This window comes from Lissotriton vulgaris, chromosome 7 (assembly GCF_964263255.1).
Source record: "Lissotriton vulgaris chromosome 7, aLisVul1.2, whole genome shotgun sequence".
Taxonomy (NCBI): domain Eukaryota; kingdom Metazoa; phylum Chordata; class Amphibia; order Caudata; family Salamandridae; genus Lissotriton; species Lissotriton vulgaris.
Genome location: NC_141695.1, coordinates 829,418,963 through 829,442,301, shown reverse-complemented (window position 1 = coordinate 829,442,301; position 23,339 = coordinate 829,418,963). Strand labels below are relative to the sequence as shown.

Genomic DNA, 23,339 nt, shown 5'->3' with positions numbered 1-23,339 from the left:
CACTATGGGAGTGCCCAGCTCTGGTAAGGTACTGGCAACAGGTGATGCGCACCATTTCACAAACACTGGGAGTGTCCTTGGCGCCCGACCCACGTGTGTGCCTGTTGAATATATGGGGCCCAAATGACTTAACGCATCAAGGTAGACTATCGGTCACGATAGGTACAATGACAGCCAAGAGAGACATAGCATAGAGGTGGGGGGCGGCGGAGTTACCAACCTTGCCGCAATGGTGTAGAAATATGGATGCGATTATGGTGACAGAGCGGGCGGTGTATCAGCTGAGAGCGAATCCCCGCAAATGGAACAAAGTATGGCTGCCTTGGAACACCCACAGGGGCGATCTATGTGAACCTTTAGAGGAGGAGGATATTGATAGTTCGGGGGATGAGATGGAAGACAATTAAGTGCATGGGGTTACGGACTAATGAAGATGTTAGAGGGGGGGGGAGGCCGGGATGTAGACCAGTTTAATAGCACAGAGCCGGGTCCGGGAGGGGGGTGTGTGGGATAACTGTGAAGGCAACCGTAACTGCCGCAAGGTAAGACAGATGGTGGAAAGCAGATTATATCACTCGTTTAGCTATTGATTCAAAAGTTGAGTTATGTTATTATAAAATACGAAAGCAAGATGACACTTATTTTTGGATACAAAAGTAATGCATAAAATTGCCATATATATTAGAAGATTTGCTGCCGGACCGATGGTTGTCGGCTGAATAGCTGTGTAATCCTTGCCTTGGCTGAACAGTGTTGGTTGTAGCCGGCCCCAGGGTTGTAGGCATGATATTGTAATTTATCAAAATGTCAATAAAATCTTGCGTTTAAAAAAAAAATAATAAAGAAGATGGTGTGGCAGTAATCCAAGCACTAGCATGAGGTTGTAACAGTAGTCTGAGTCCCAGGAAGGTGTTGTGATAGTAGTCTTAACCCTGAAGATGTTGTGAAAATAATCTAAGTGCAAGGAAAATGTTGTAGTCTAAGAGCCAGAATAATGTGGTGACATGAATCCAAGTGTCAGAAAGAATCTGTGACATTAGTCTAAGTACTAGGAACATGTTGTGCCACTATTCTAAATACCCGGAAGTTGTTGTGACGGTAATCTAGGTATCCAGAAATTGTTGTGACAGTTCTTTAAGTGGGAGATGAGAATGACAAGGATGAGGGCCACTTGTTGGGAGAGAGCACCACGAGTCGGGGGTTGGGAGGTCCCATGTGTCAGGTAGCGAGCTTGCAAAGCAGGCTCGGTTCTAGCGGGTGGGCCAGGCCCACCCAAACATGAGCCTTGGCCCTCGCAGTGACGGATTGAAGGCAGGCATGCAACGCCATTGCGCTCAAAGGACTGACACAGCCCGGCTGAGACAGCTTCCCAGGCACACACACACAGACAGTTTTTGAGATTATCGCAGCCACACCAGAGTACTTCACAGGTCTTTAAAAGACCATTTACATGTTAACAAGGCTTTGTTTATTTTGTCAGCCCTTCATCTCCACTAGGGACATGGCGAAAGGTGACAAATCCTTTCTTTGACAATGGTAACCTCTGCCTACTGTCCTGCGGAGTTAATATTTCTTTTTCTATGCAGCACAGGAGAAAAGAAGTTTGTTTATTCTGATTCACCTTTCCTAATCCCTGCCAGCTGCTTATCACATCAGGCTGTGACACAAAGTTTGACTAATGGAGTAGGTAAGAGAATGTGTTACTATTTGTTCTTCTTTTTAAAATCTGTGCAGGCCCAGCAGGACACATACTTCGTGAGTGCTTCATTTAAACAGTTTTTATCATTATCATGGCTGATGCCGGACAATAATAAGACAATATAAAATGCCCAGATAACATTGGTGATTAATGATCCTGCTGTAGAGCAATCATTTGTCTGTTAGCAGGCCCGGACTGGCCGTTGAGGGCACCGGGCAATCCCCCGGTGGGCCGCATGGTTGGGGGCCGGTTTTGGGCCCCTGGGGCCGTTTTTGTTACAGGGCCGTTATGCTGCAAAAACAGCCCTGTAACAAAAACGGCCGAAAACCGGCCCTGTCACAGAGCGCGGTCGCACCTCTCCCCCCTCCCCTCTCCTCCCGGAGGGGGGGGAGGGGGCCCGGCCGAGCACTTTGCCAGGGCCGGTTCTGGTTCCCAGTCCGGCCCTGTCTGTTAGTAGTTTTTAAATGCAGATGAACTGTATTTTTTGTGGAAGCTCAGTGGGTTACTGCCTTTGTCACAGTGATCCTTGTGTTACTTGCAGTTCAGAAGTTACAATCCTAACAGAAGACAGTGACCAATGAACTGTCACCAAAGAGCTGCATGCAAACCTGAATGGTATAGTTAGAACTTCACTTTTTTTGTTTTGTGATATAGTTAGAACTTCCTCAATCTTTCATTATTCTAATGTTGCTGAAATGAGTATGTTTGGGCAGATATACATTTTTATCAGTAAAGCCAGCCCCCAACCACTGGAGTACTCTTTAAATCCTGAGTTTGTGCTTCGCCAGACCAAACCCTCTTAAAATATACAGCCCATCAGTATGGATGACATGTGATTCATACACCTTGTAATCCTCATTGGTTTATGTGACATTTCCTGTAGATTGATTTACATACTTGTATGATTTTTTGTCTCTGTATAATGTATGCTTGGTGTCAAGTACTGACAAACACTACACTGATATGAGTAGCGCTATACAACAAATGAAATGCATATGAGAGAGGGGCTAGGTAAAGATGAGGGGCACTGTTGGATGGTGGCAGTGAGGGAATCTGAGGAGGGGGTCAATAGGGGGAGGGGTTATGGAGCAATGAGGGGCACTGTTGGAGGGTGGCAGTGAGTGAATCCGAGGAAGAGGTCATGGGGTGGAGGGGGGAGCTAGGGAGAGATGAGAGGCACTGGTGGAGGGTGGTAGTGAGGTAGACTGAGGAGGAGGCCATGAGGGGGAGGGGCTACAGAGAGATGAGGGGCACTGGTGGAGGGTGGCAGTGAGGGAATCCGAGGAGGAGGTCAATAGTGGGGACATGGAGGGAGGAGGGGCAGTGGTGGAAGGTGGTAGTAAACGTATTTACGGAGAAAGAGGTTATTGGTGCGGCGCCAAAAAAGACTTTTGCATCAGCGATAAAGCACATCAGCGATGAAGCCGCCCTGTCATGGCCTTTCTGTTTTGTTTATTTAATTAGCAGTCGGGTCATAAGGGCTACTGTGGAACATACTTTAAAGTGTGTGCTAATTACAGTTACTGCTACATTCAATGTTTTAAGTTTGAAGGTGATTTTACTCATGTTTTTACCGGGAAAAATGAAAGTGGAGCCTGATGGTGCCTGATATGGGGCTGAGGCCCAAGGTCAGCTGTGAGATAAGGTGCACTGGAGAGGAGTCGTGGATAACCATCCTGTAAGGGAGTGCGTTACAGAGTCGGGATCAGGTGGAGGTAGTAATGAAGAGGGATTCTCCCTGAAGGCTTGCACAGAGGGAGCCTGAGAAATGTCACTTGCCTAATACTCCCACCTCAGAAACCTCCTCTTCCCATCAAGGGAACATTACATGAAAAAAACACTTTTTGAGAGTGATAATATTTAGAAAGAGTTTTGGAAAAGAGTGTGTTTTACTGGGCCTTGTAAGACTAAGAAGAGATAAAGGAGGGCCCTGAAGCAGGCCTGCCTAGACATTTATGCAAAAAATCGAGCCCGCAGTGGCCCACCCAAATGCACCCTTGGCCCACCCAAATAAAAATTCCTGGAGCCGGGCCTGTAGCAAAGGTTGTTTTGCTGCCATTTTCCTTTGTGAGTGTGAGAATGAGGTTGGCCTGTGGAAGGAAATCCATGGGTAGCTGATCTTCTCTACAAACAGTACATGGGTTGTGGGAGGGTCCACAGTAAGGTCTATGACACTGAACTCAATTTTCATGCAGAAGGGCGCATCCTTTCATCCTATCTGGCCCAGTGCTCCCGCCTGCTTCCACTGACCACTCCACATCCTCCCTCATCAGAGTTTGTGATGGACAGAAACCTCTTTCCCAGTTTATCGCCCACAGCAGCATTTGTCCCCATCTCTTCCCTTCTTAACACAGAGAATAAGGTCAGATGAATGAATTGATGAATGAGACCACAATGAAAAGGCAGGCTGCTCATCGCAGCTTGGATTGTTTCTCATTTCAAGTTTTGAGAATGATAAGGCCAGGTCTGTGGATGACGTACAACTTACCAGTATCGACAGGAACACGGGGAAGCGGATGATCCACCAGTAACCCATGTTATGGTTGATGCTCCAGCACCTGCAGGAGAGAGGAGAGCGGAGAGGAGTGTGTGGGGCAGGCGGGGAGAGAGGAGAGAGGTTGATGTGACAGACCAATGAAAGCCACCAGAGGAAGACAGGAAGAGGAGGGATCAGCATGAGGGGTGGAGAGAAAGAAGAGGGATCAGTATGCAGGGTGGAGAGAAAGAAGAGGGATCAGCATGAGGGGTGGGGAGAGTGTGCGAGGGAGGGAAAGAGGACGGAACGCCCAGAGAGTCAGGCGGGTGAAAGGTAGAGACAAGAGGAAAGTGATAGTCAAAGGGGGGAGAGGAGAGGAGAAAAGGGAAGGCCGTTCAGAACGTTATTCATGAGGCTCATGCAGCTAGACCTCTGGAGGACAAGGTGACCTTGGCCTTATTTGGAAGTACAAGCAATGCCAGCACAGTGACTCATTCAAAATTAACATATTGAGCCGAACTAGGTAACTGATGCAGAATCTGTGTATTTGTGTTTTCAGAACATGCATTGCCTCTCCTTATTCCTCTTTCCCACAGGTCAACTCATGCTCCACAGGGTGTGCAATGCAGCTCCAAGGTTTATGACTGGCTAAGCATTTCCACCTCCACAGCAAATCCATGATGACAAGTCACTCTCATGCATAACACCACACCAACATACACTTTAGGCATACCTCCTGGCACAACCACATGCAGTTCAAGGATGCAAGCAATGCAGTTGTCTGAATGTGTGCCACCTCAACAGCATCCACATAGCAAATTAGATTCATACTTTGCCAATCACTAGCAGCACCATAATATAGTTAGCTAAGCATTTGCCGCCTGAGTGCCACATCCATAGCGAGCTGTAGGCAGACTTCAAATTACATCAACAGTGCTCATATCAAATCTCCTGGTACGATCATGCAGACAGCACAGCTCCAAGCAGTGAAGTTGGGTAAGTGTTGGCCACCTCAGAGGCACATCCATCATGAATTGTAATCATGCCTCAAAGAGACCCACCACACACATTAGAAGCAGATCTGGGCGCCATCATTTGTACAACCCATCCTCGGATCATAGAGATGGCCATGCACTTGTCACCTCAACAACACACCCATCACACACACCCATCTCCTGTAAACAGCAACCATAGCAATCACCCAGAAGTTGCTGGCTTAAACTTGCCATTATCAAGGGGCCGATTCCGATTCGGTAAACCAATCCGTACGACAGAATCGAATCTGTAGCCCTTTCCGTACGACTCGTACAATTCCGTACGAATCGCGTAGTACGATTCGTTTCTAAAATATACGACTTAATCGTTGCAAACGAAAAGCGAGGGAAAATCCGTATGACACGGACCCTCACAGTGAACCTTACAAATTGTAAACATTATGTACGGTTCGTACAGAAAACGTCGCGTATGAGAGATTCGTACGGAGAGCCACACAATCACATATGCACCGAACCCCTGCAATCATGGGGTGTGTACGCAACGTACCCCAATAATGCATGGGGTGTGTATGCACCGTACCTCAATAATGCATGGGGTGTGTACGCACTGTACCCCTGCAGTCATGGGGTGTACTCTCGTACCTGGGGAGTCCGTTTCGTACGCGGTTCGAGTCGAAATCTGCTTTTCCGGACGTTTTGAGCTCCTGTAGAAAAAGAGTCGTATGGAGTGCTGACGTGACGAATCGTACTTGCTGGGTCGGAAAATACTGCTTTGATCCGTACGGCTGTCGCGTACTGCGTGTTCCAAGTACGATTCACATGTATTTTTAAGTTGTATGGTCTTTCGTACGATTCGTACGGAGTTCTGCTTTGGGTCCGAATCGTACTTCATCGTACGTACGGGGACGTTTACGGATAAGATTCGTACGGGAAATATGATTCGTACGTCTATTTGTAAAGGGATTTTACCGAACCGGAATCGGCCCCCAAATGTACACAAGACTTCATGAAAGCTACACAATGAGTGTGTCAGTGAGTGACGGAGGTATATCCTTTATAAATAGAACACTCTACAAAACTGAGGGCCTCATATATTAGTTGGCGGATGGCGGTTACTCTGTTTGGGCGACAGAGTAAATTACTCCATCGACCTGGCGAAGTAACCAACTGCCAAAGTAAAAAATTATCGCCAAGCTGACTGTCATTTGTGAAGCATTGACAGAAACCAATATCACAATGGCTCTTGTTAATGCTTTTTAAGTTTAATGTATGGCTCTTTCCGTCAAGATTATTTTTTTCTTATTTTCAAAAAGAAAAACCCAAACCTGGATTTAAAAAAAATAAAATACACCCTTCACCATAAGAGACATCTCCCACCGCGACGGGGAGGCTAGACAGTTTTCACTGCCTCTTATTGCCATGGTTTTCCTGGTGATGACGAGCAGTAAAAACTGACCTGGATGTCCGTCCATCTAAATTAGGCCATTGGGCCATCAGAGGGGTGTAACCATGGCAGAGATAGAGTAGTTTCCACGTGGTTACACCTTAGGCCTGCCCACATTTAAATTGGGTGGGAGGACCATTATGTTGGAGGTAGGGATACTTCATCGCAGTTACAACTGAGTATCTTTACCTCCAACATATAAATTAGCCCTGAGTTTCTTGCCACAGGTCTTATAAATCCTGCCTAAACAAACTAAATTCTTCCTGAAGGTGGTTAGCAAGGCCATAAGTCTAATGTCGATCAGCCAAGCATTCCAAAGCAGTCAGGTCTATACGAAGATGAAGCACCTGTCCTGGGAGGGAAGGTTAACGTTAAGAGAGTTTTATCTTTTCACCAGAGGTCCATGTTAAGTGTACAAGGCCACAGCTTTAAGCAAGCTATTGGTAGGCCAGATGGTTAAGGCATTTAAAGGAGAGGCAGCCATTTTAAACAAATGTTGTCCAAATAGAGGTAGCTAGTGCAGTGATTTACTGGTGGTGGAGACATTTCCTCTTTTCCTCATGCCACTGATGGAAGTCTTTTTTGTCTGTTGTAGCCTGCCAACTTGAGAATGTGGAAGTTCTTACTAAAAGGTACTGCAGTAATCCAGTTGGGACTTAATTAAAGCCTTGACCAGCAATGCCCAATTTGTTCCTTCAGCTTACAGTTTTTCGAGGTGGAGACGTGTCATGTAGCCAGCAGATAATTTAATGTAAATCTATGCATCATCATCATAGGAATGTTTCTTCTGGAAGAGATTAAAAAGTAGACATAGGTAGTCAATTGAAGGAACCGTTGCCTGTTGGCAAAGAAGACTCTTGTAGGTCTCTCAGTTAAGCGTGCTTCTATCAGATGTGAGTCGGGCGCGGTAAATCTGCTTACAGTGGATGTCAGAAACGGAGCAAAATAATCTGTATGTTTCATCTGAGGTGAGGCCCAGGCCTTGGTGGAAACAGCTCAGTGAGAATGGAGTACTTCACCATGTCATAGGCTGCATACAGATCTAACCGTACCAGCAATGCTGCCACTACCTTACGGCTAAAACACTGTTTCATCTCAGAATACCAGCAAATTAGTCTCAGTGCCATGGCATGGGCTGAAGCCAGACTAAACTTGGGACAGGATTAGAGGGCTTCTTTTTCCAGCATTTTGGCCAATGTAAGTAAATTTATAGTTGGCAAAAGTGAATGTGTTTGAGATGGAAAGATGGTTATCTGTAGAAGATAGGCTATTAAGCCTTCTTTCAGCTGGCCAGGCACATGAGACTGTGTGGATATGCTTTAAAAAATCATAATAGTTACCCCAAGCTTAGCAACAGACTACCGTACACCCAGATGCACATAATACTCAACATACCCAACTGGCTGTATCCAATATCTAACTGGGAGATGGGCGGCTGGCAATTCTATTATGTGCCCGGCCTGCAACAACGAAAAAGAGACTATTGCACATATTCTTTTTTGTATGCAGGGCCTACGCTAATCCAAGACGAGTTTGGCTTAAAGCAATGTGCAAGTTATTAGGCACTAGGGACAGTAGGGTTAAGATTCATTTCCACCAGCAGCCTACCAGTCATCACATTCGCTGTTGCAAAGTTCTTGGGCTGGATGTGGTCCATCAGAAATGTATTTCATTCCACTGAATGATATTTTGTCCTGGGTGATGTCTGAATTTTTAATTTGTATAACAATGTTTTTAACATACCAGTGTTTTATGTGTATTTTAAATTCAATTGATCAAAATGCTTTTTTATATTAATGATAAACCCTGCTTTTAATAGAACTGTCAAAGCGGTTACTGTAACTATAGAGTAGTAACAATGTCATTTCTGTATTTATGCTTTTATGAGTTTTTTACCTCGAATAAAGCTAAATTTGTATCCAATATGCTTACTACATAAACAGTACTTTGGTACTCTAGTTAATTCTAAATTCAGTTGTTTTCTAATATTACTCACTTCTAAACATTACGTAGCAAAACTAAATAATTTTCCAACAGCCCATTTTAATTCCAATTAACAAGAACCATAAATGATCCTCAGACTTCTGACGTCCAACAGTAACACACACATGGTAATGATCACTAAACAAAATGGACATTTGTTTGAATGCATGCAGATTGCAGCATCTAAATATTAATCCCATACAGATTGCAAGACTACTCCCTTCCCGCATCGCCCCTCACTCCTGCTTCCACGGATCTACTGAAGGAACATTATCAAGATGGCGTTGTCTGGAATACTGTCCTCTGCCGTTCTTAATCTTGTATATCTACTCATACATTTTATATGCACGACCATGTTGCACCCCTCAGGGAGCTCTCACCTAACACTCTGGCTCGAACTAGAGCCTGCTCCTTCACACATGGCCTAATATTAAGGGAATAAGGACTCCTAGCAAGAGCATTATATCACCTGACAGGGAGCCCTGGAAGACATATTGCACGGGAGAGGTAGCCTCTAGATGCAGGCTCTAAGCACGTGAGGCAAAAAACATTTGGTTTTAGTGGCTGAGTCCTTGCACTAAACACAATGGGAATAGTGGAGGATATTTGACAGTGGGCGGTGAGTCTCCACTACACTCACATGTGTAAGTCAGCAGCTAAACAGTGCATTGGAGCAGGTTCATCCTCAATGATGACATTCCAGTCAAGCAAAGCCTTATTATCTTTTGGTTATCGTCTCATGTGGCCACATCAGGGAAAAAGCCATTGTAAGAGTAGCCACTCACTACGTAAATGATTTGCAATTACATTAACATTACGTGAATTTACCACCATGAATATCCTGAATATCTGGGATGGATCCATCCCTAAGGAACCTATGCTGTACACCACTGGTTTATAGTCTGCCATCACCAACCATGATCCAAGAACTAACGCTGGACACCACTGGTTTATAGTTTTTCTAGTTGTCGGACATCACAACCATGATTCAAACAAGCGCATTATTTACAGTCTGTCTCCCCAGCTAGGCAAGTGATAGAAATTGTGCTGGTAGTGAGCCTCCTGCACCTAGGTTGGGATAAGGTGTCATGTCACATGCACCCTGCCACTGGGCACAGCCAACTGGATAAATATAGGGAATTGGATCTGCTCACGGCCCATTCCAGAAGTGACCCAGTTTGTGTGTCCAGCATGTCAGCACACCACGTGCCATAGGTAGGAACTGATCCAGCACTCTTACATTGATGATAAGGAGTGAAATCACTGGGGTTATCCCATGCTATCCATGCCACACTGTGCTGAACTAACTAGCATTGGCAACAACGAATATGGACAACCTGGCTCTGCATCGGCATCACTTACCAGGCTGCCCTTCGTCATAACACTGGCAACACTGCAGCACCCAGCCATGCAGAGCATTGGCACTGGTGTCTCCATGGACCCGTGCTTGGGAAGCAACACAGTAAAAAAGGCAAAACCACCCGTTCTGTACTGCATGCGGGGTACTGCAATGTTAAGCCACTGGGCCACCTAATGGTGTCTCAAACACTGTGGGCCGACTCCAACACCAGGTTCGGGCTGGTACACTGTGACAAAGGCAACCACAGAACCAGAAAGATAGTTAGAACAGAAGAAAAGACGCACTCAGACCTGAACCCCATCAATGGGGTAGCACAAAACAATCAGTGGAACATGAAAGCAGGGAAGACACTAGAACTAGCCCCTTGACTATTCAGTCCCAAGATCAGTAGAGGCTAATCAGACAACACAAAGGTGGGAAAGAGATTAAGCAACCACATTAACCCCATTACCCACCAATCACAAAATGTGCAACAACCACCACCCTGAGCCCACTAAGGCAGATGACCAGCACAATGCCAGTGCCCCGGGAGTAGGCAACAATAAAGAAACTGTTGTACGATCCCCAGGTGGCACCTCCATAAATGCATCTATGCTATAATTTAGTGAACTGTCAGGCCACTCCATAAGTGCACCATGATGGAAGACACGGTTTGACCGACTAGGGGGGTCATTAGGATCGTGGACGTACTTGAGTCCGTCCGCGACCCCTGAGTAGGAGGGAACGTCCGCATGGGCTGCGGCGTTCCCTCTGTGCAGATTAGGATGTGACCGCCAGGGTGGCGGTCACATATTCTATTTTTAACATTGCGGCGGGTGGAGCTTCAAGCTGCACCCGCAGCAATGTTAAAAATGCACGCATTGAATTTGTATGTAGAAAGTGGCAGGCACCGCGCGGTGCCTGCCGCTTTCTGCATACAAATGCAGGGGGGTACCATAGGTACCCCCCATGTGCACCTCCCACTTCACCTAGGGGGCCCGCAACGGGCCCCCGCAGTGAAGTTACACATGCTTTTCCACGGCGGAAAAGCCGCCGCGGAAAAGCATGTTTCCGAGCACATCCTAATCTGGCTGACGGTGTCTGAGAGACACCGTCACCATATTAGTGCTTTTCCACCGCGGTTGTAAGCCAACCGCGGCGGAAAAGCTGCGGACGGAAACCAGGACCCACCAGCCATCCTAATGTGGCGGTGGGTCCTGGTGGGTCCGCAGAGGATTTTCCGCATCCTCCGGGCCGGCAGTGGCTTCCGCCGGCCCGGAGGATGCGGAAAATCCTCCATCCTAATCAGCCCCTAAATATCTACTTCAAAGCGGCCCATGAAAAAGACAACACAGTGAGAAGATAATCTTTGTCAGTGAAGATGTGTATACATTCTTTGAAAAGCTACCCATCTCTATCATATAACTATGATTTCATATTTAAAGCTGTAAACACCCATTTAAACCCACATATAAACCCACACTGTGACTGATTTATTTTACAGCAAGCCAGCCAGTGAAAAGGTTTAAACATTGACTGCTGTTCTGCCCATTTAAAGGAGATGGCCAGCACCTATACCAATGACAACCCCACTAAAGACGTCTTGATACAATCACTCCAAGGATACAGGCCCTCAGCACCATGCAGACTAATTCTCAGAGAACCAGTCATAAAGCTAGAAGATACACTTGTGCTGTCTCAGTCCCATGAACTTTGGAATACCTTAGTCAAACAAATGAAAGTCACATTGGCAAGAGTAATCATCAAGCCAAGCCATGATGTGCCAGCAGAAGTCAAGGTGCAAGTGGAGGAAGAGATCGAAACACAACCATTACTATGGCTCGACAACACCACAAACCAAACAGCCACAAATCATTGTGACAACTGCGGCTCATAAATCCACACCCAATCCAGATGCCCGGGACAGGGAAAGTCATGCTCCAAGTGCAACAAAGGCAACCACTGCTCCGGAGATTGAAGAGAAGTTGGCAGAGGGAGAAGAACAATGAGGTGACCAGAACACTCTTGCCACTAAGAATCCTCACATTCAAACACAACCATCCTATGGGTGCAACACCGATGTGGTCAGCGACAATGAGGACGAATCAGAAGAACTATTCCTGATATCCTACACCAGTAGAGGTACAAGGAAGTGGAGATTACAACCAATGTGTGAAGTCAAAATACTTGAGAAGCTCATTAGAGCATTTATCGACACAAGGGCATCTGTCAACATGACGGACATGCAATAGAACCAATCAATATTGTCCCAAACTGAGACCCACATATACAAAGCAGTTTGCCTCTGGAGGTCAACAAACTCTCTCCTAGCAGGAAGGTTCAAGGTGCAAGTGCAATTCAAAGTTCAGAAAGCAGATACTTCATTCCATGTCATCACAGAAGAGGTGGGGCACTGCGGAATTGCCACACTGCTGAGGACATAGGCTTGGATTTTGTTTGCCAAACAAATCTACACGTTCCACACAGAAGACATTCTTAAGTACTTTACCCACTAGACCAGAGGCCTAAGCCACCCTAAGAATAGCATCATCAAACAGCGCATAGGCAAAACAATACAGCTGGTAGCCCTGTGGTAACACAGAGTGCCTTTTTACCTGCGCCTGCTGATGGAGGAAGAGCTGGAGAGGTTGGAGCCAATGGACATAAGCAACAAAAACCTGGTCCCACCCTATGGTTGTCGCCAATGGTAATAACAACAATGTCCAAAAAAGCAGGAGCTCTGTGACTGTACACAGATCTGCAGCTCTGTAACCGTGCACTAGCTCTAGCTTTGGCACTCTGGCTACTTTAAGCCACTTCTAACAAAAAGGTAACTTGAATTCCTAATAATGTGATCTTGGTTTAAATCGTGTGTACACCAAGTCGCATTGAGTGAAACTGACCGCACCCGACGCCGCAGTTCTCTGACGCACCAGTTCTGCTTCCAGAATTTTCGTCAAAGACGATTGTTTCACTCAATGCGACTTGGTGTACACACAATTTAAATCAAGATCACTTGATTCTATCCTGAGACAATTCTAAAATAACTAATATATCCTACAGGAGAGGTCTGGGCTAAAAATAACTGAAAATATAAGCCTGACTCCGTTGACTACTCTAAGAATTCCACATACCGGTTGCCATCTACCGCCAAGCTCCTCGTCATTCTTTGATACAAGTCGAACTTGCAGCTGTGTCGGGTGCTGAAAGCAATACCAGTATTTATGCGTCAGTAACTAGTCTGAATTGAATTCTCGTAAACGTAAAGGGCAATACAAATATTAAATTTACAGTCCTGAAGATGGTCTCAGAGATACATACATAAGAGATCAAAACGTCGACCTTCGCCTTTATCCTACCTAATTGATAATAGTTGTAAATAGGATAGGCTTGATCAGTACCTACAGAGTACAATATTGATGCATTATTGTTATTCCTGTAGGCCTGTTTGTATATTTGTACCTTAAATTCTTAATGCCTTTAAATTTTTTTTGATAAAATCTAAGATTTTCATATACACCTTTTATGTCTCTTGTTTCAAGTCATATGTGTTTTATGTTCAAAAATTGATTTTTTTTACTAACTATATTGTATTATCGATTGACTCTTTTAGAGGACCATTGATTTGTCCTTTAGAGATACTTTTCAAATGATTTTTTGGAACTAATTCCCTTGGAGGCATCTCCTACCTTTACATACATTTACTCAAGCCCTCAAGGGTATACCGGGTTGCTCACGGTTGTATACTCACACCTATTATCAGCCTGGAACAGTTGCAGTAATCATGACTATGCATGGTTGTCAAAAGATTGGTCTGGCTCCTGCTTATGCCATAGGACACACCCCAGCCAAGCTACCCGATAATATTTCTGAAACTGCATGTTTCATAGCCATTCTGTTTTCTAGTTTTGGAGTACGACTGTCTAGCTATGAAATCCAACAACTGGAAAAGGTATTGGAAAAGGTAGCAAATTCAATCGCAATATCCCTTGGATTTATCTCTGACCAACTGGAAGCACAATAAACTGTAATTTTGGAGGTTGTGGAATGATGAGTCTTGAATTTGTTTTGGGCATCTTTGCAGTGTTTATCCTTATTTACATTATTGTCCGAATCTTAATGACTCCATCAAGAGACTCCATCAGAAGCTAAGGTACCTCTCCGTCGTAAAAGCTCAGGATACAGATTACCTAGATTTGAAAGCTTAGAATTGTTTGAATCTCAATTGAACTTGAAAGTGAATATTTTAATAATCACTGATGTGTCCAAAAGCTTCACCAACAAAGAGAGCCAGTGGGAAGTTTTGTGAATGTTAAGAAATTAATATTAATTAACTATAACAGCTACATCCATTTTCTCTTCCTCGTGCTTAGTGTGCCTAAATTAAGTTCCTGTCTTGTGACTTTTGGAACATCTTTTTCACATTTGCACTCTAAAGATTTGAAAATTTTGATTAGCTTGCTCACTGTACATTCTTGTTAAAACTGAAGGTCAGTCTTATTTCCTAGTCAACATTTTAGACCCACGCACCTGTGTGCTCCCTTTGTTTTGCAAAGTTGTGCAACTCCCATTGTAATCCTATATTTAAAAAAGCACTGTATATTTGTGCTTTGCCTTTGGTTACTGAGTGCTCTCCAATACGATTTTCTGGCGGCTCTCTGACTAATTTGCTCAGTGATTCACAGATATTGTGTAATAATGTGTAATATATCTTTATTCGATTATGCATCATAATCATAAAAAATACAGCACAAAAACCACATAAATACATTAAAAACATAAAGACATACAGGCCACCGCATTGACCTCAGATCACACATTCTGAAAGCAGTTAGAAAACAGTTTAAAGGAAAAACAGGGCAACTGATATATCAAGTTATTGCAAATTGTGAACACTAGCACAAACAAAATTCTGGCTACTGCACAAGATCTAGTGGACACCAGCCCGTCTGGCGACTTTAGGGCTCAGAGAAATCGACCTTTGCTGGAACTGTGACAAGGAGAAGGGCGACCTTGCACTCCTACTATACCACTGTTCCAAGGTCAGAGAATTCTGGGCTAAAATCTTCAATTTCATAAACAAAACACTAGGATGTACACTCAAACCAGAATTTGCCTCCCTCACAACTGCATTCCAAACCACTGAGCTAGACTCACAAGACAGAGACCTAGTGGGCCTGCTAATCACAGCGGCGGTAAAAATAGTCCTCACCAAATGAAAAGACACCTCCAATGCAGCCTTCAAGGGCTGGCTCAACTGGGTGACATACCTGAGGGGGGCTGACACAATCGCCCTCCAACATTCACCATGGAAGCAACCGCACAGGGGCATGTGGGAGGCCCTAGATAAATACATGGACACATATGACCCGCCATAAACAATACCAACACAAAGCCACCAGCCTGAGTACAGCATATCCCCACTTTAGAGGGCTTGTCAACTGCAAGAATAGTAAACTTCTTGTATTTTTTCTTCTTCCTTTCTTCTTTCTCCCTTCTTTCCTTCTTCATACCTCTCCCCTACCATATAAGGGAAAAATTGGATAAGGGAGTCAACCTAGCACGAAAAATCTGTAAAGTAGCGCCACACAACTCAGCGAACCTTGGGTGAAACCCTGTAACGAGTTTTCCATGAGGAGTGTATGTTTTATGTGTATGTTTATGTGAATGTGAAAACAATAAAAAACGTATTGAAATAAAAAAAACTCACTTTTTTCCAGTATAGAGCACCGTTTGAATAAGAAGAGACTGCCAGCATCCAGATATTATTTTTTGTAACTCTTTCAGACTTTGATTGGCATGTGGGCATATTTATTTTGATTAACCATGCTGTGTCAAAGGTCTAAATGCGGACAAGACAGACAAGGATTTAGGGAAATCAGCTGACTTCTGCCCCTAACCCCCTTTCAATCTCAAGGACTTGAAGTTCCTCTTATGTTGAGTCTGAAATGAGTGATAGATATTAACAATGTTCTCCCTTCAAAGGTAGCGATACGACCTGGGGTTGAGACATCCTTGAGAGTTGCGAAAGCATTTTGTGTGATATTATAACCATGTAAAAGATGTGTCACATAATACTGTGCACACATTCAAAAGGTAAAACTATGTTTATATGAGCAGGGCAGCATCATATTTAGCTCTGCCCACGATTAGTTGCTGCACAAAGTCCTTTATAAATGCTTAGGCATGTTTCACTAATGACAAGTCTGGGATACACCATGTTCTAGAATGTCTCTTAAGACGAAAACCTTAGCTTTGCATGGGTGGGACAGATTCAAGCACAGAGTAGATCCAAGTTTTGAATATATAAAGCTTCTGTCAGTCCTCCTGTAGCATGCAAACTGTTGCCTTCAGCATGGAGCCAAAGTTGGTAATATTAGCTTTGGAGAAATTGTCCTGACTACTATCTTGGCTGTGGATAGGATTGATTGTGCTCGAATAGGGTAAAAAATGAGGAAAGAACCTCAGCACAACCTGCTCTGACCAAGATACCGGAGAGTATTCTTTTTTTACAACTCTTTTTATTAAGCAACATAACAAGTAGCACAGCAATGCAAATCATCAATGACATACAATCAGATGTAATATATGGGCAGGTTATTCTCAGCACATTGGTACAAAAGAGATTCATAAATCCAGCATCTCGCCCTCGATATTTAATGGGCCATGCAATTGTTATTCACTGCATCATAGCTCCACAGTGGGTGACAGGCGACTCTCCCTCGTACATATTCCAAGCCGCCTACTTACGATCCCCTGGACAGTATTTAGGATCAGAGACAAATGTGTGCACATCATAAATGGGATCTAAGTTATAACCGGCTACAAAGAATAGGTTTGCTAACCAGCTGGGTAAGACCAAGCAGACTCTCGAGCCCTGTATAAGACATCTTCTGGAGCTCTCTTTCACTTCAGGAATGGTTCCAAAAAAATGGAAAGAGGCGGTTGTTCTTCCTTTAAAAAAGAAGCCCCATGTTAGTATGGACCAACTAGACAATCTGCGCCCTATCTCGCTGCTACCATACTATGCAAAATTTGCTGAGAAGGTAATAAATATCCAACTGACGGCCCACATCTGCAAACACAATCTGCTTCTTCCTACCCAGTCTGGGTTCCGGGCTCTCTACTCTACCGAATCGGCCCTGCTTCTTTCCATGGAAACCATTTGGAAATATGCAGACAGCAGCCTTCATCTTATTAGATTTAAGTGCCGCTTTCAACACTGTTGCCCATCACTCCCTGCTACAGTGTCTTAGAAAGGGAGGTGTGGCAGGTTGCCCCTTGAAATGGATGGAATCTTTTTTGTCTGAGCGCAGTTTTCAGGGATCCCACTACTCTAAAGACATCAAGCTGAAACAGGGGGTGCAACAGGGGTCCACCCTTAGTCCGACCCTATGTAATCTCTACGTCACTCCTCTGGTGGAGATTACTGAAAAATTCAGGGGCAATGTCGTGTCCTATGCTGAAAATACTCAACTAGTGGTGTCCCTTACACAGGCACAGGAGAAGACAGCTTTCAAGTTTGTGACCTGCCTTCAAGAACTGGTGTCTTGCATGGCGAATACCTGCCTTAAATTGAATAGCAATAAGACCAAGTTGCTTGTGATAGGGAAAGCACCATCAGTATGGTCGTAGGCATGGTGGCCTCGGACACTGGGACCCACCCCTACACCTAGTGAACAGGTTAAAAACTTAGGGGTATAGCTGGACACCAAGCTCTCATTTGAGCATCATACCAGACGAGTTGAAGGTGCATGTTTTGGAGTCCTGCGTGGTCTACAGAAAATTCTGGATGTGCTGCCTACTAGAGCCAGGAAAACCATGGTGCGTGCCCTGGTGACATCGCGTCTGGATTACGGGAATGTATTGTACCTGGGAGCAAATGTTAAATGCATTTACAGACGCCAACGTATCCAGAACGCTGCAGCACGCCTGGTCTTGATGCTTCCTAAGAGAGCCTCTTCTAAGAGGGCTTTAGCCTCCCATCACTGGCTTCCGATCAGGGAAAGAGTTCTGTTCAAGGCTCTATGTGTTAGCCATAAGATCAAACAAAGGAAGGGCCCCACCTACCTGCATGACCTATTAACTCCCTATTCCCTGTCCCGTCAATTAAGATTTAGTGGGACGGGACAGGTGAGTATCCCTACCATCAGGAGAGCAAGGATGGGTGGTCGCTCCTTTCGTTATCTGGCAGCTCAGCAGTGGAAGAAACTCCCTCAGGGCCTCCGACTGGAGGCTTCGGAGACGATTTTCTGTAAAGAGCTGAAAACTAACCTTTTTCCCTCTGATTAGACTCTCCTCAGTACTGTCCAGCTGTTAAGAAACCCCCTTTGAGATGTTTGCCTCAGTTCGTACCGCAGCGAGGGGACACACTAGCCTAGTGTAACCATGCGCTTTATAAATATGACTATTATTATTATTATTTTTCATAGGACTTGAATCTACTAAGTAGCCAGAAGATTCTGACTGAAAGAAATAGTGTGTACATTAAAATCTCCCAGAGCTGGAAGTAGGGTGCACCTAATATCGGTGGATATAGTTTTATACTGTCTCCTGCTGTAAATGTTCAAATAACTCCTGCTACAAAGGCAGTGTGCCAAACATAAATGGCTTGCATGGAATCTGTATTATAAACCAAACCTTGAAGTCTGTATACTCCAAGTAATTATCACTGAGACACTCGTGTCATGATGAGCACACTGGTCCCAAAATAAACATGTTAAGAAACAGGCAAAGCTAAAACTATTGAACACAAATTATTCACCAAAGTCTGAAACATTTCAAACAATAGAAATGTCAGTTTTCGAAAATGCATTCAAGTGGTAAACAAACCTTTGGCAGCAATTAAAACTGACTGAAAAAAGTCAGAAAGGGCATCATGGACAATAAAGTGTTTTCATCAAATATGAAAATATTGGCATCTTATTTTAAAAACGCACATATGATTTAAACTAACTTGGAGAAAATATGTGTAGCATGTACGACAACATGAAGCCATGCACTACAGAGAAAACAAGACAGCACAGAACACATACAGTCAACACAACTGAGAGACACAGGATAATTAGACTTTACCGAGCACGTAACTTAACATACCATAACATAGCCTAACATAACATGCGTTTGAGTGATCGTTCACATTTAAGTGTGAGGAAATCTGAAATCACTTGTATGATAAAGGGTAGGTTTTAGCAAAAAGATTTACACTGTCAAACGTCTGATGATTTAATATTTACAAATACATTATTTTATGAAGGTTTGTGGATAGAAATTGGGGGCTTTGGTTGCAAATTTGCACGTACAGTGGTATTGTGACTATATTGCTCTCCACAATACAAAAATTGTTTAAAAGTACTGTCGAAAATTTATAACAGCTAACTCGAACAATCCTTCGATTAGCCAAGCATTGGAAGCAGATAAATGCAATCTTATTACAAAAGCCTGAGCGTGCTTTATTTGAAGCTGACAAGTAATCGAGAATAACGAACACAGACACTGCAATTAGGTGCATGTTTGTTCAGTAACAAAAGTGAGGAGATGTGAGAATGAAACAAAGTGTGAATGACTTTAAAATAATGGCAATTTCAGGCATTCCAACAGCTAGTAACTTCCTTTCAGTGAAGTAAAAATAATTAGGCCCCACATGACTTTAAAATGGCAATTATGCTGCAGACAGAGGGATGAATCATAGCAAGGTCTTGAGAAGTTAAACAACTGATAGAAACGAGACCTACAGCATCAAAGCAAAACCTAACTTTGAAAGAAATCCAAGTCAAAAAAATAATGTAAGCAAGTGTCAGCCTTAAAACATGGTGAGAACAGTAAAAGAGCCAACAATAAGACAGTACTAACGTGTTTATTCAGTGAGTCTTAAAACATCAGAAATAACAGATGGTCTGGTATGTGTGGAGCCATTGTAAAAGAATAAGCAGCTTGAAAATATCTGCTAAATGTTCCTAATTGGAAGAAATTGTTCGGAAAAAGGACAATGCTACACATTTATAATGACATGACTAAAAAAAAGGGGAATGTGTTCTAAAATGGCTCAACTTTTAGCAGAAATACATGTATCTAATATGGGGACCTTTACACTGATGTTTAGGTCTCAGCCTGTGAAAGACTGCGCACATGCGCAGTCAAGCTGGCGAGATTTAATGATGTAGGGAGAGTTTCACTAGCGAGGTTAAGCCCCGCCCGCACCATTGGCTGGCCTCCTAAACAGTGGCCAGCCATTGGAGAAGAGGTCCTAGTGACGTTCTTCTTTCTCTCTTTTCAGACGGGGCTCCTTGACTTACTGGTGGCGTAAAAGGTTTCTTATATTCTTTATGGGTCCAGCTGGTCCCATAATGAAGATAAGGAACCTTTTACTCCAGCTGGAAGTCGGGCTCTAAAAGAGAAAACTCGGCATAGTGTGGTTTCTGGGGAAAACCCGCCCCTTTTTACCGGCATTGTTGTTCTTTCAGCGAGAGGCAGACTTCTTTTGTCCTACCCTCTCTCCCAAAGCATTTGCAGTGAGGCTCGGGAGCCCCTTTTGAGTGTTTTTTGTGGAGCTGACCAGGCCGTGCAGTCCGGTATGGCCTCGAAAGCCCCACGGCGACAGAGCGAGGTCACGGGTGACCTGAGGCAGGGAGTACCCAGTCCTGCTGGTGCCGCAGGCCATCCTCGCATTTCAGTTGCATTCCGGAGTTGGGACCGTAAGCCGCCCTCCTCACCTGCTGACCTGCCATCGCCCATCGCTTCCACTTACTGCTCGGCGACTGGCGAGCAGTTGCTGCGGCCTCCTAGCTCCAGGACCACCTGCTTCGTGGCAATGTTGGCCGGTGAGTGGGATGCCGTGCGGGGATTGTTGATGTCTCCCGCTGCCACGTGGCCTTGATCTGCCTGCCTCATCCGTGCAGAGCGCGGCCCGCTGGCGCTCACCACGCAGCACTATGTGCTGCAACATCAAACCCGTTCCCAAGGCCAGCACTGTATAACACGCTGCTTTTCAGATGCCGTTCACTTTGGCCTCTTGTCACAGCCACATGTTGAAAGAAGGATTCCCGAGAGGTGCACCCCTCGCCCCTCCCCTTTCTTCTAGTGCCCATGTGGCAAGTGTCTCTCCCATTGCTGCCCACTGCGGGCCCCGAATCTCCCCCTAGGCCTCTCATTCATCGGCATTACTAGCTGATGGTCCGAATTCTAAGCCCTTGATTGTCTGGCATGTTATTCAGGAGAGGGACCCGACCCCATCTATGCTGCTGAGGAATCTGTGTCTCTTCTGCATTACTGCCTGCTTCCCACCTCCGAGTGGCAGTCTGTATCTCACTTGAGCTACGGTGCTCCTTTTCAGATGCTAGGCAATGTCAGAACTGGGCGCCATACAGCGTGACACCCACATCACAGCTTTCCTCCTTGCGGTACTCTCTTCTTTGCCGATGCGCCTAGTGGGTGCGGATCCTGAACACCCTGTCACTATCCTATCTATCATGTCCTTTATACAACGCCTTGCTCCCCAGCCTGCAATGGCGCCCTATCCTGGTCCCTTCTTGCAATGAGCTGCTCCGTCCCCAAACAGTGCAAACTACTATTTGAGCAAACCAAACCAGCGAGAGGCCAGGGCATCCACTCGCACACAGACCCGCAGCGGCGCACAGGCATGTAGTGGCAGCAGACCCGAGCAGGAACTGCCTGTTGCGCCTACAGGAGGTAAGGGGGGAGGAACCGCCTCAGCCACCCCCGACTTTCAAACCCAGCGCTAGACGAGAGGAACCTGACTCGCACCTCCCATCCTCGGGAAATGGTGGTGCCGGAAGGGCTGCCCACCTCGGAGTCCGGCAGAACCACACCAGGAGGCTGGGAGCTGCCGGGAAAGTTTGTGCAGGAGATGGGCCAGACTTCTATCTCCACTCTATCCCAGCCGTAGGAGCGCCAAGAAGGAAGCGGTGAGTGCAGGCCGATCTGGGCACTTGTGTATTTATTTGTGCCCTTAGCCCCTAGTGTAGAGCAGGTACTCTCGGAGAAGCCTCTTTGTATACCAAGTGGTTTACAGTCGCTAATAGACTGGCAGTAGGGCGATTTTGGATTGGTGATCTGCGAGGAGCATTTTATGTGAATTTTGGATTGACAGTCTCTGAGGGGGATTCTGAGTGTGCATTTTGAGTGTGCATTTTACTTTTTTCCTGTAAGTATTTTAAGGAGAGGACGAGAGCTCTAAAACAAAGGTTGACTCATTTTCACAAAACTAAATTCCTCATATTTCTTGTGAGATGAATCTGGGTCTATCTATCTATCTATCTATCTATCTATCTATCTATCTATCTATCTATCTATCTATCTATCTATTTATTTATCTATCTATCTAGCTATCTATCATTCGATCTATCTATTGCTGTGATTGCGATGTAGATACATTTTAACTTATTGATATCTATAACTTTGGTATTGAATAATGAATACTCTTTCTAAAATTTTAAGACACTCTGGTTTACATTATTTATTGGTTAGAACAAGACAAATACTGTAGCCAAGTAATTTAGGGCCTCATTTGGATCTCGGTGGGACTGCCACAGACGGAATTTCGGTCCGACCGCTGCATCAAGATGCAGACAGTCGGACCGCAGTGGTTTGGGGACAGACCACCCCCTCCGAAAGGATATAGGATCCCATCGGGGCAGCGTTCAGGCTCCTATCCTTACAATGAGGGCGGTGCCTGTGCAGGCACCACGGCAGGGATTTGAATGTCACTTTCTGACTGCCTTTTCAGGGCGGTCTCACCACCACGGAAAGGTAGTGAGAGAAGCGTCCCCCGTGAGCCACTGCTTAGTTGCCTGGGAGGCACATGTAGTGCCCCCCACACACATCCATACTCTGTGTGCCAGACAATACATGGTGCCTGCACACCGTGCATGGATGTGTGTTAAGTGCCTTTTATCACTAAGGCTTGTGCGGCAGAACTTTTCCTGGGTCGCAGTGCAAGCTGCAGTAGAAAAAGGCACTTTTCGACTGTCTGCATTGTAGTCCTATCATAATAGGGCAGGTGTGACTGCCGACTCATTGTCGGCCGATCACCTGCCCGCAGCATCCAACAGCCATCGCAATCAGGCCCTTAATCTCAATCAATGGGCCTGATTACGATGGAGGTCGGGCGAGCATCTCACTGCCATCACCATGGAAATGTGACCATCCCATAATGAGTCAATGGTCTCACCTGCCTTATTATGACATGACTGCCATGCAGGCAGTTGGAAAGTGCTTTTTTCTACTACATTGTGCTCAAGCTGCAGTAGTAAAAGGCACTTAGTGCACATCCATGCCTAGCACACAGTGCACGGATGTATGGGGGCACTCATGTGCTCCCCAGGCTACTTAGCACTGGCCAACAGGGGCCCTGCTTTGGGCCCCCCAAAGGCCCTTTTGGGCTG

The 23,339-nt window shown here is 45.1% G+C and overlaps 1 protein-coding gene across 18 annotated transcripts in view; it reads right to left on the bottom strand.

Moving 5' to 3' along the window:
* Positions 1 to 23,339, bottom strand: part of GCGR (glucagon receptor) — a 522,801-nt gene that overhangs the window by 65,910 nt on the left and 433,552 nt on the right. For all 18 annotated transcript variants that reach the window (XM_086931130.1, XM_086931136.1, XM_086931143.1 and 15 more), the window contains one exon: positions 4,188 to 4,257. In XM_086931130.1, coding sequence (XP_086787256.1) covers positions 4,188 to 4,257 — 70 coding nt within the window. The remainder of the gene's footprint in view (positions 1 to 4,187; positions 4,258 to 23,339) is intronic.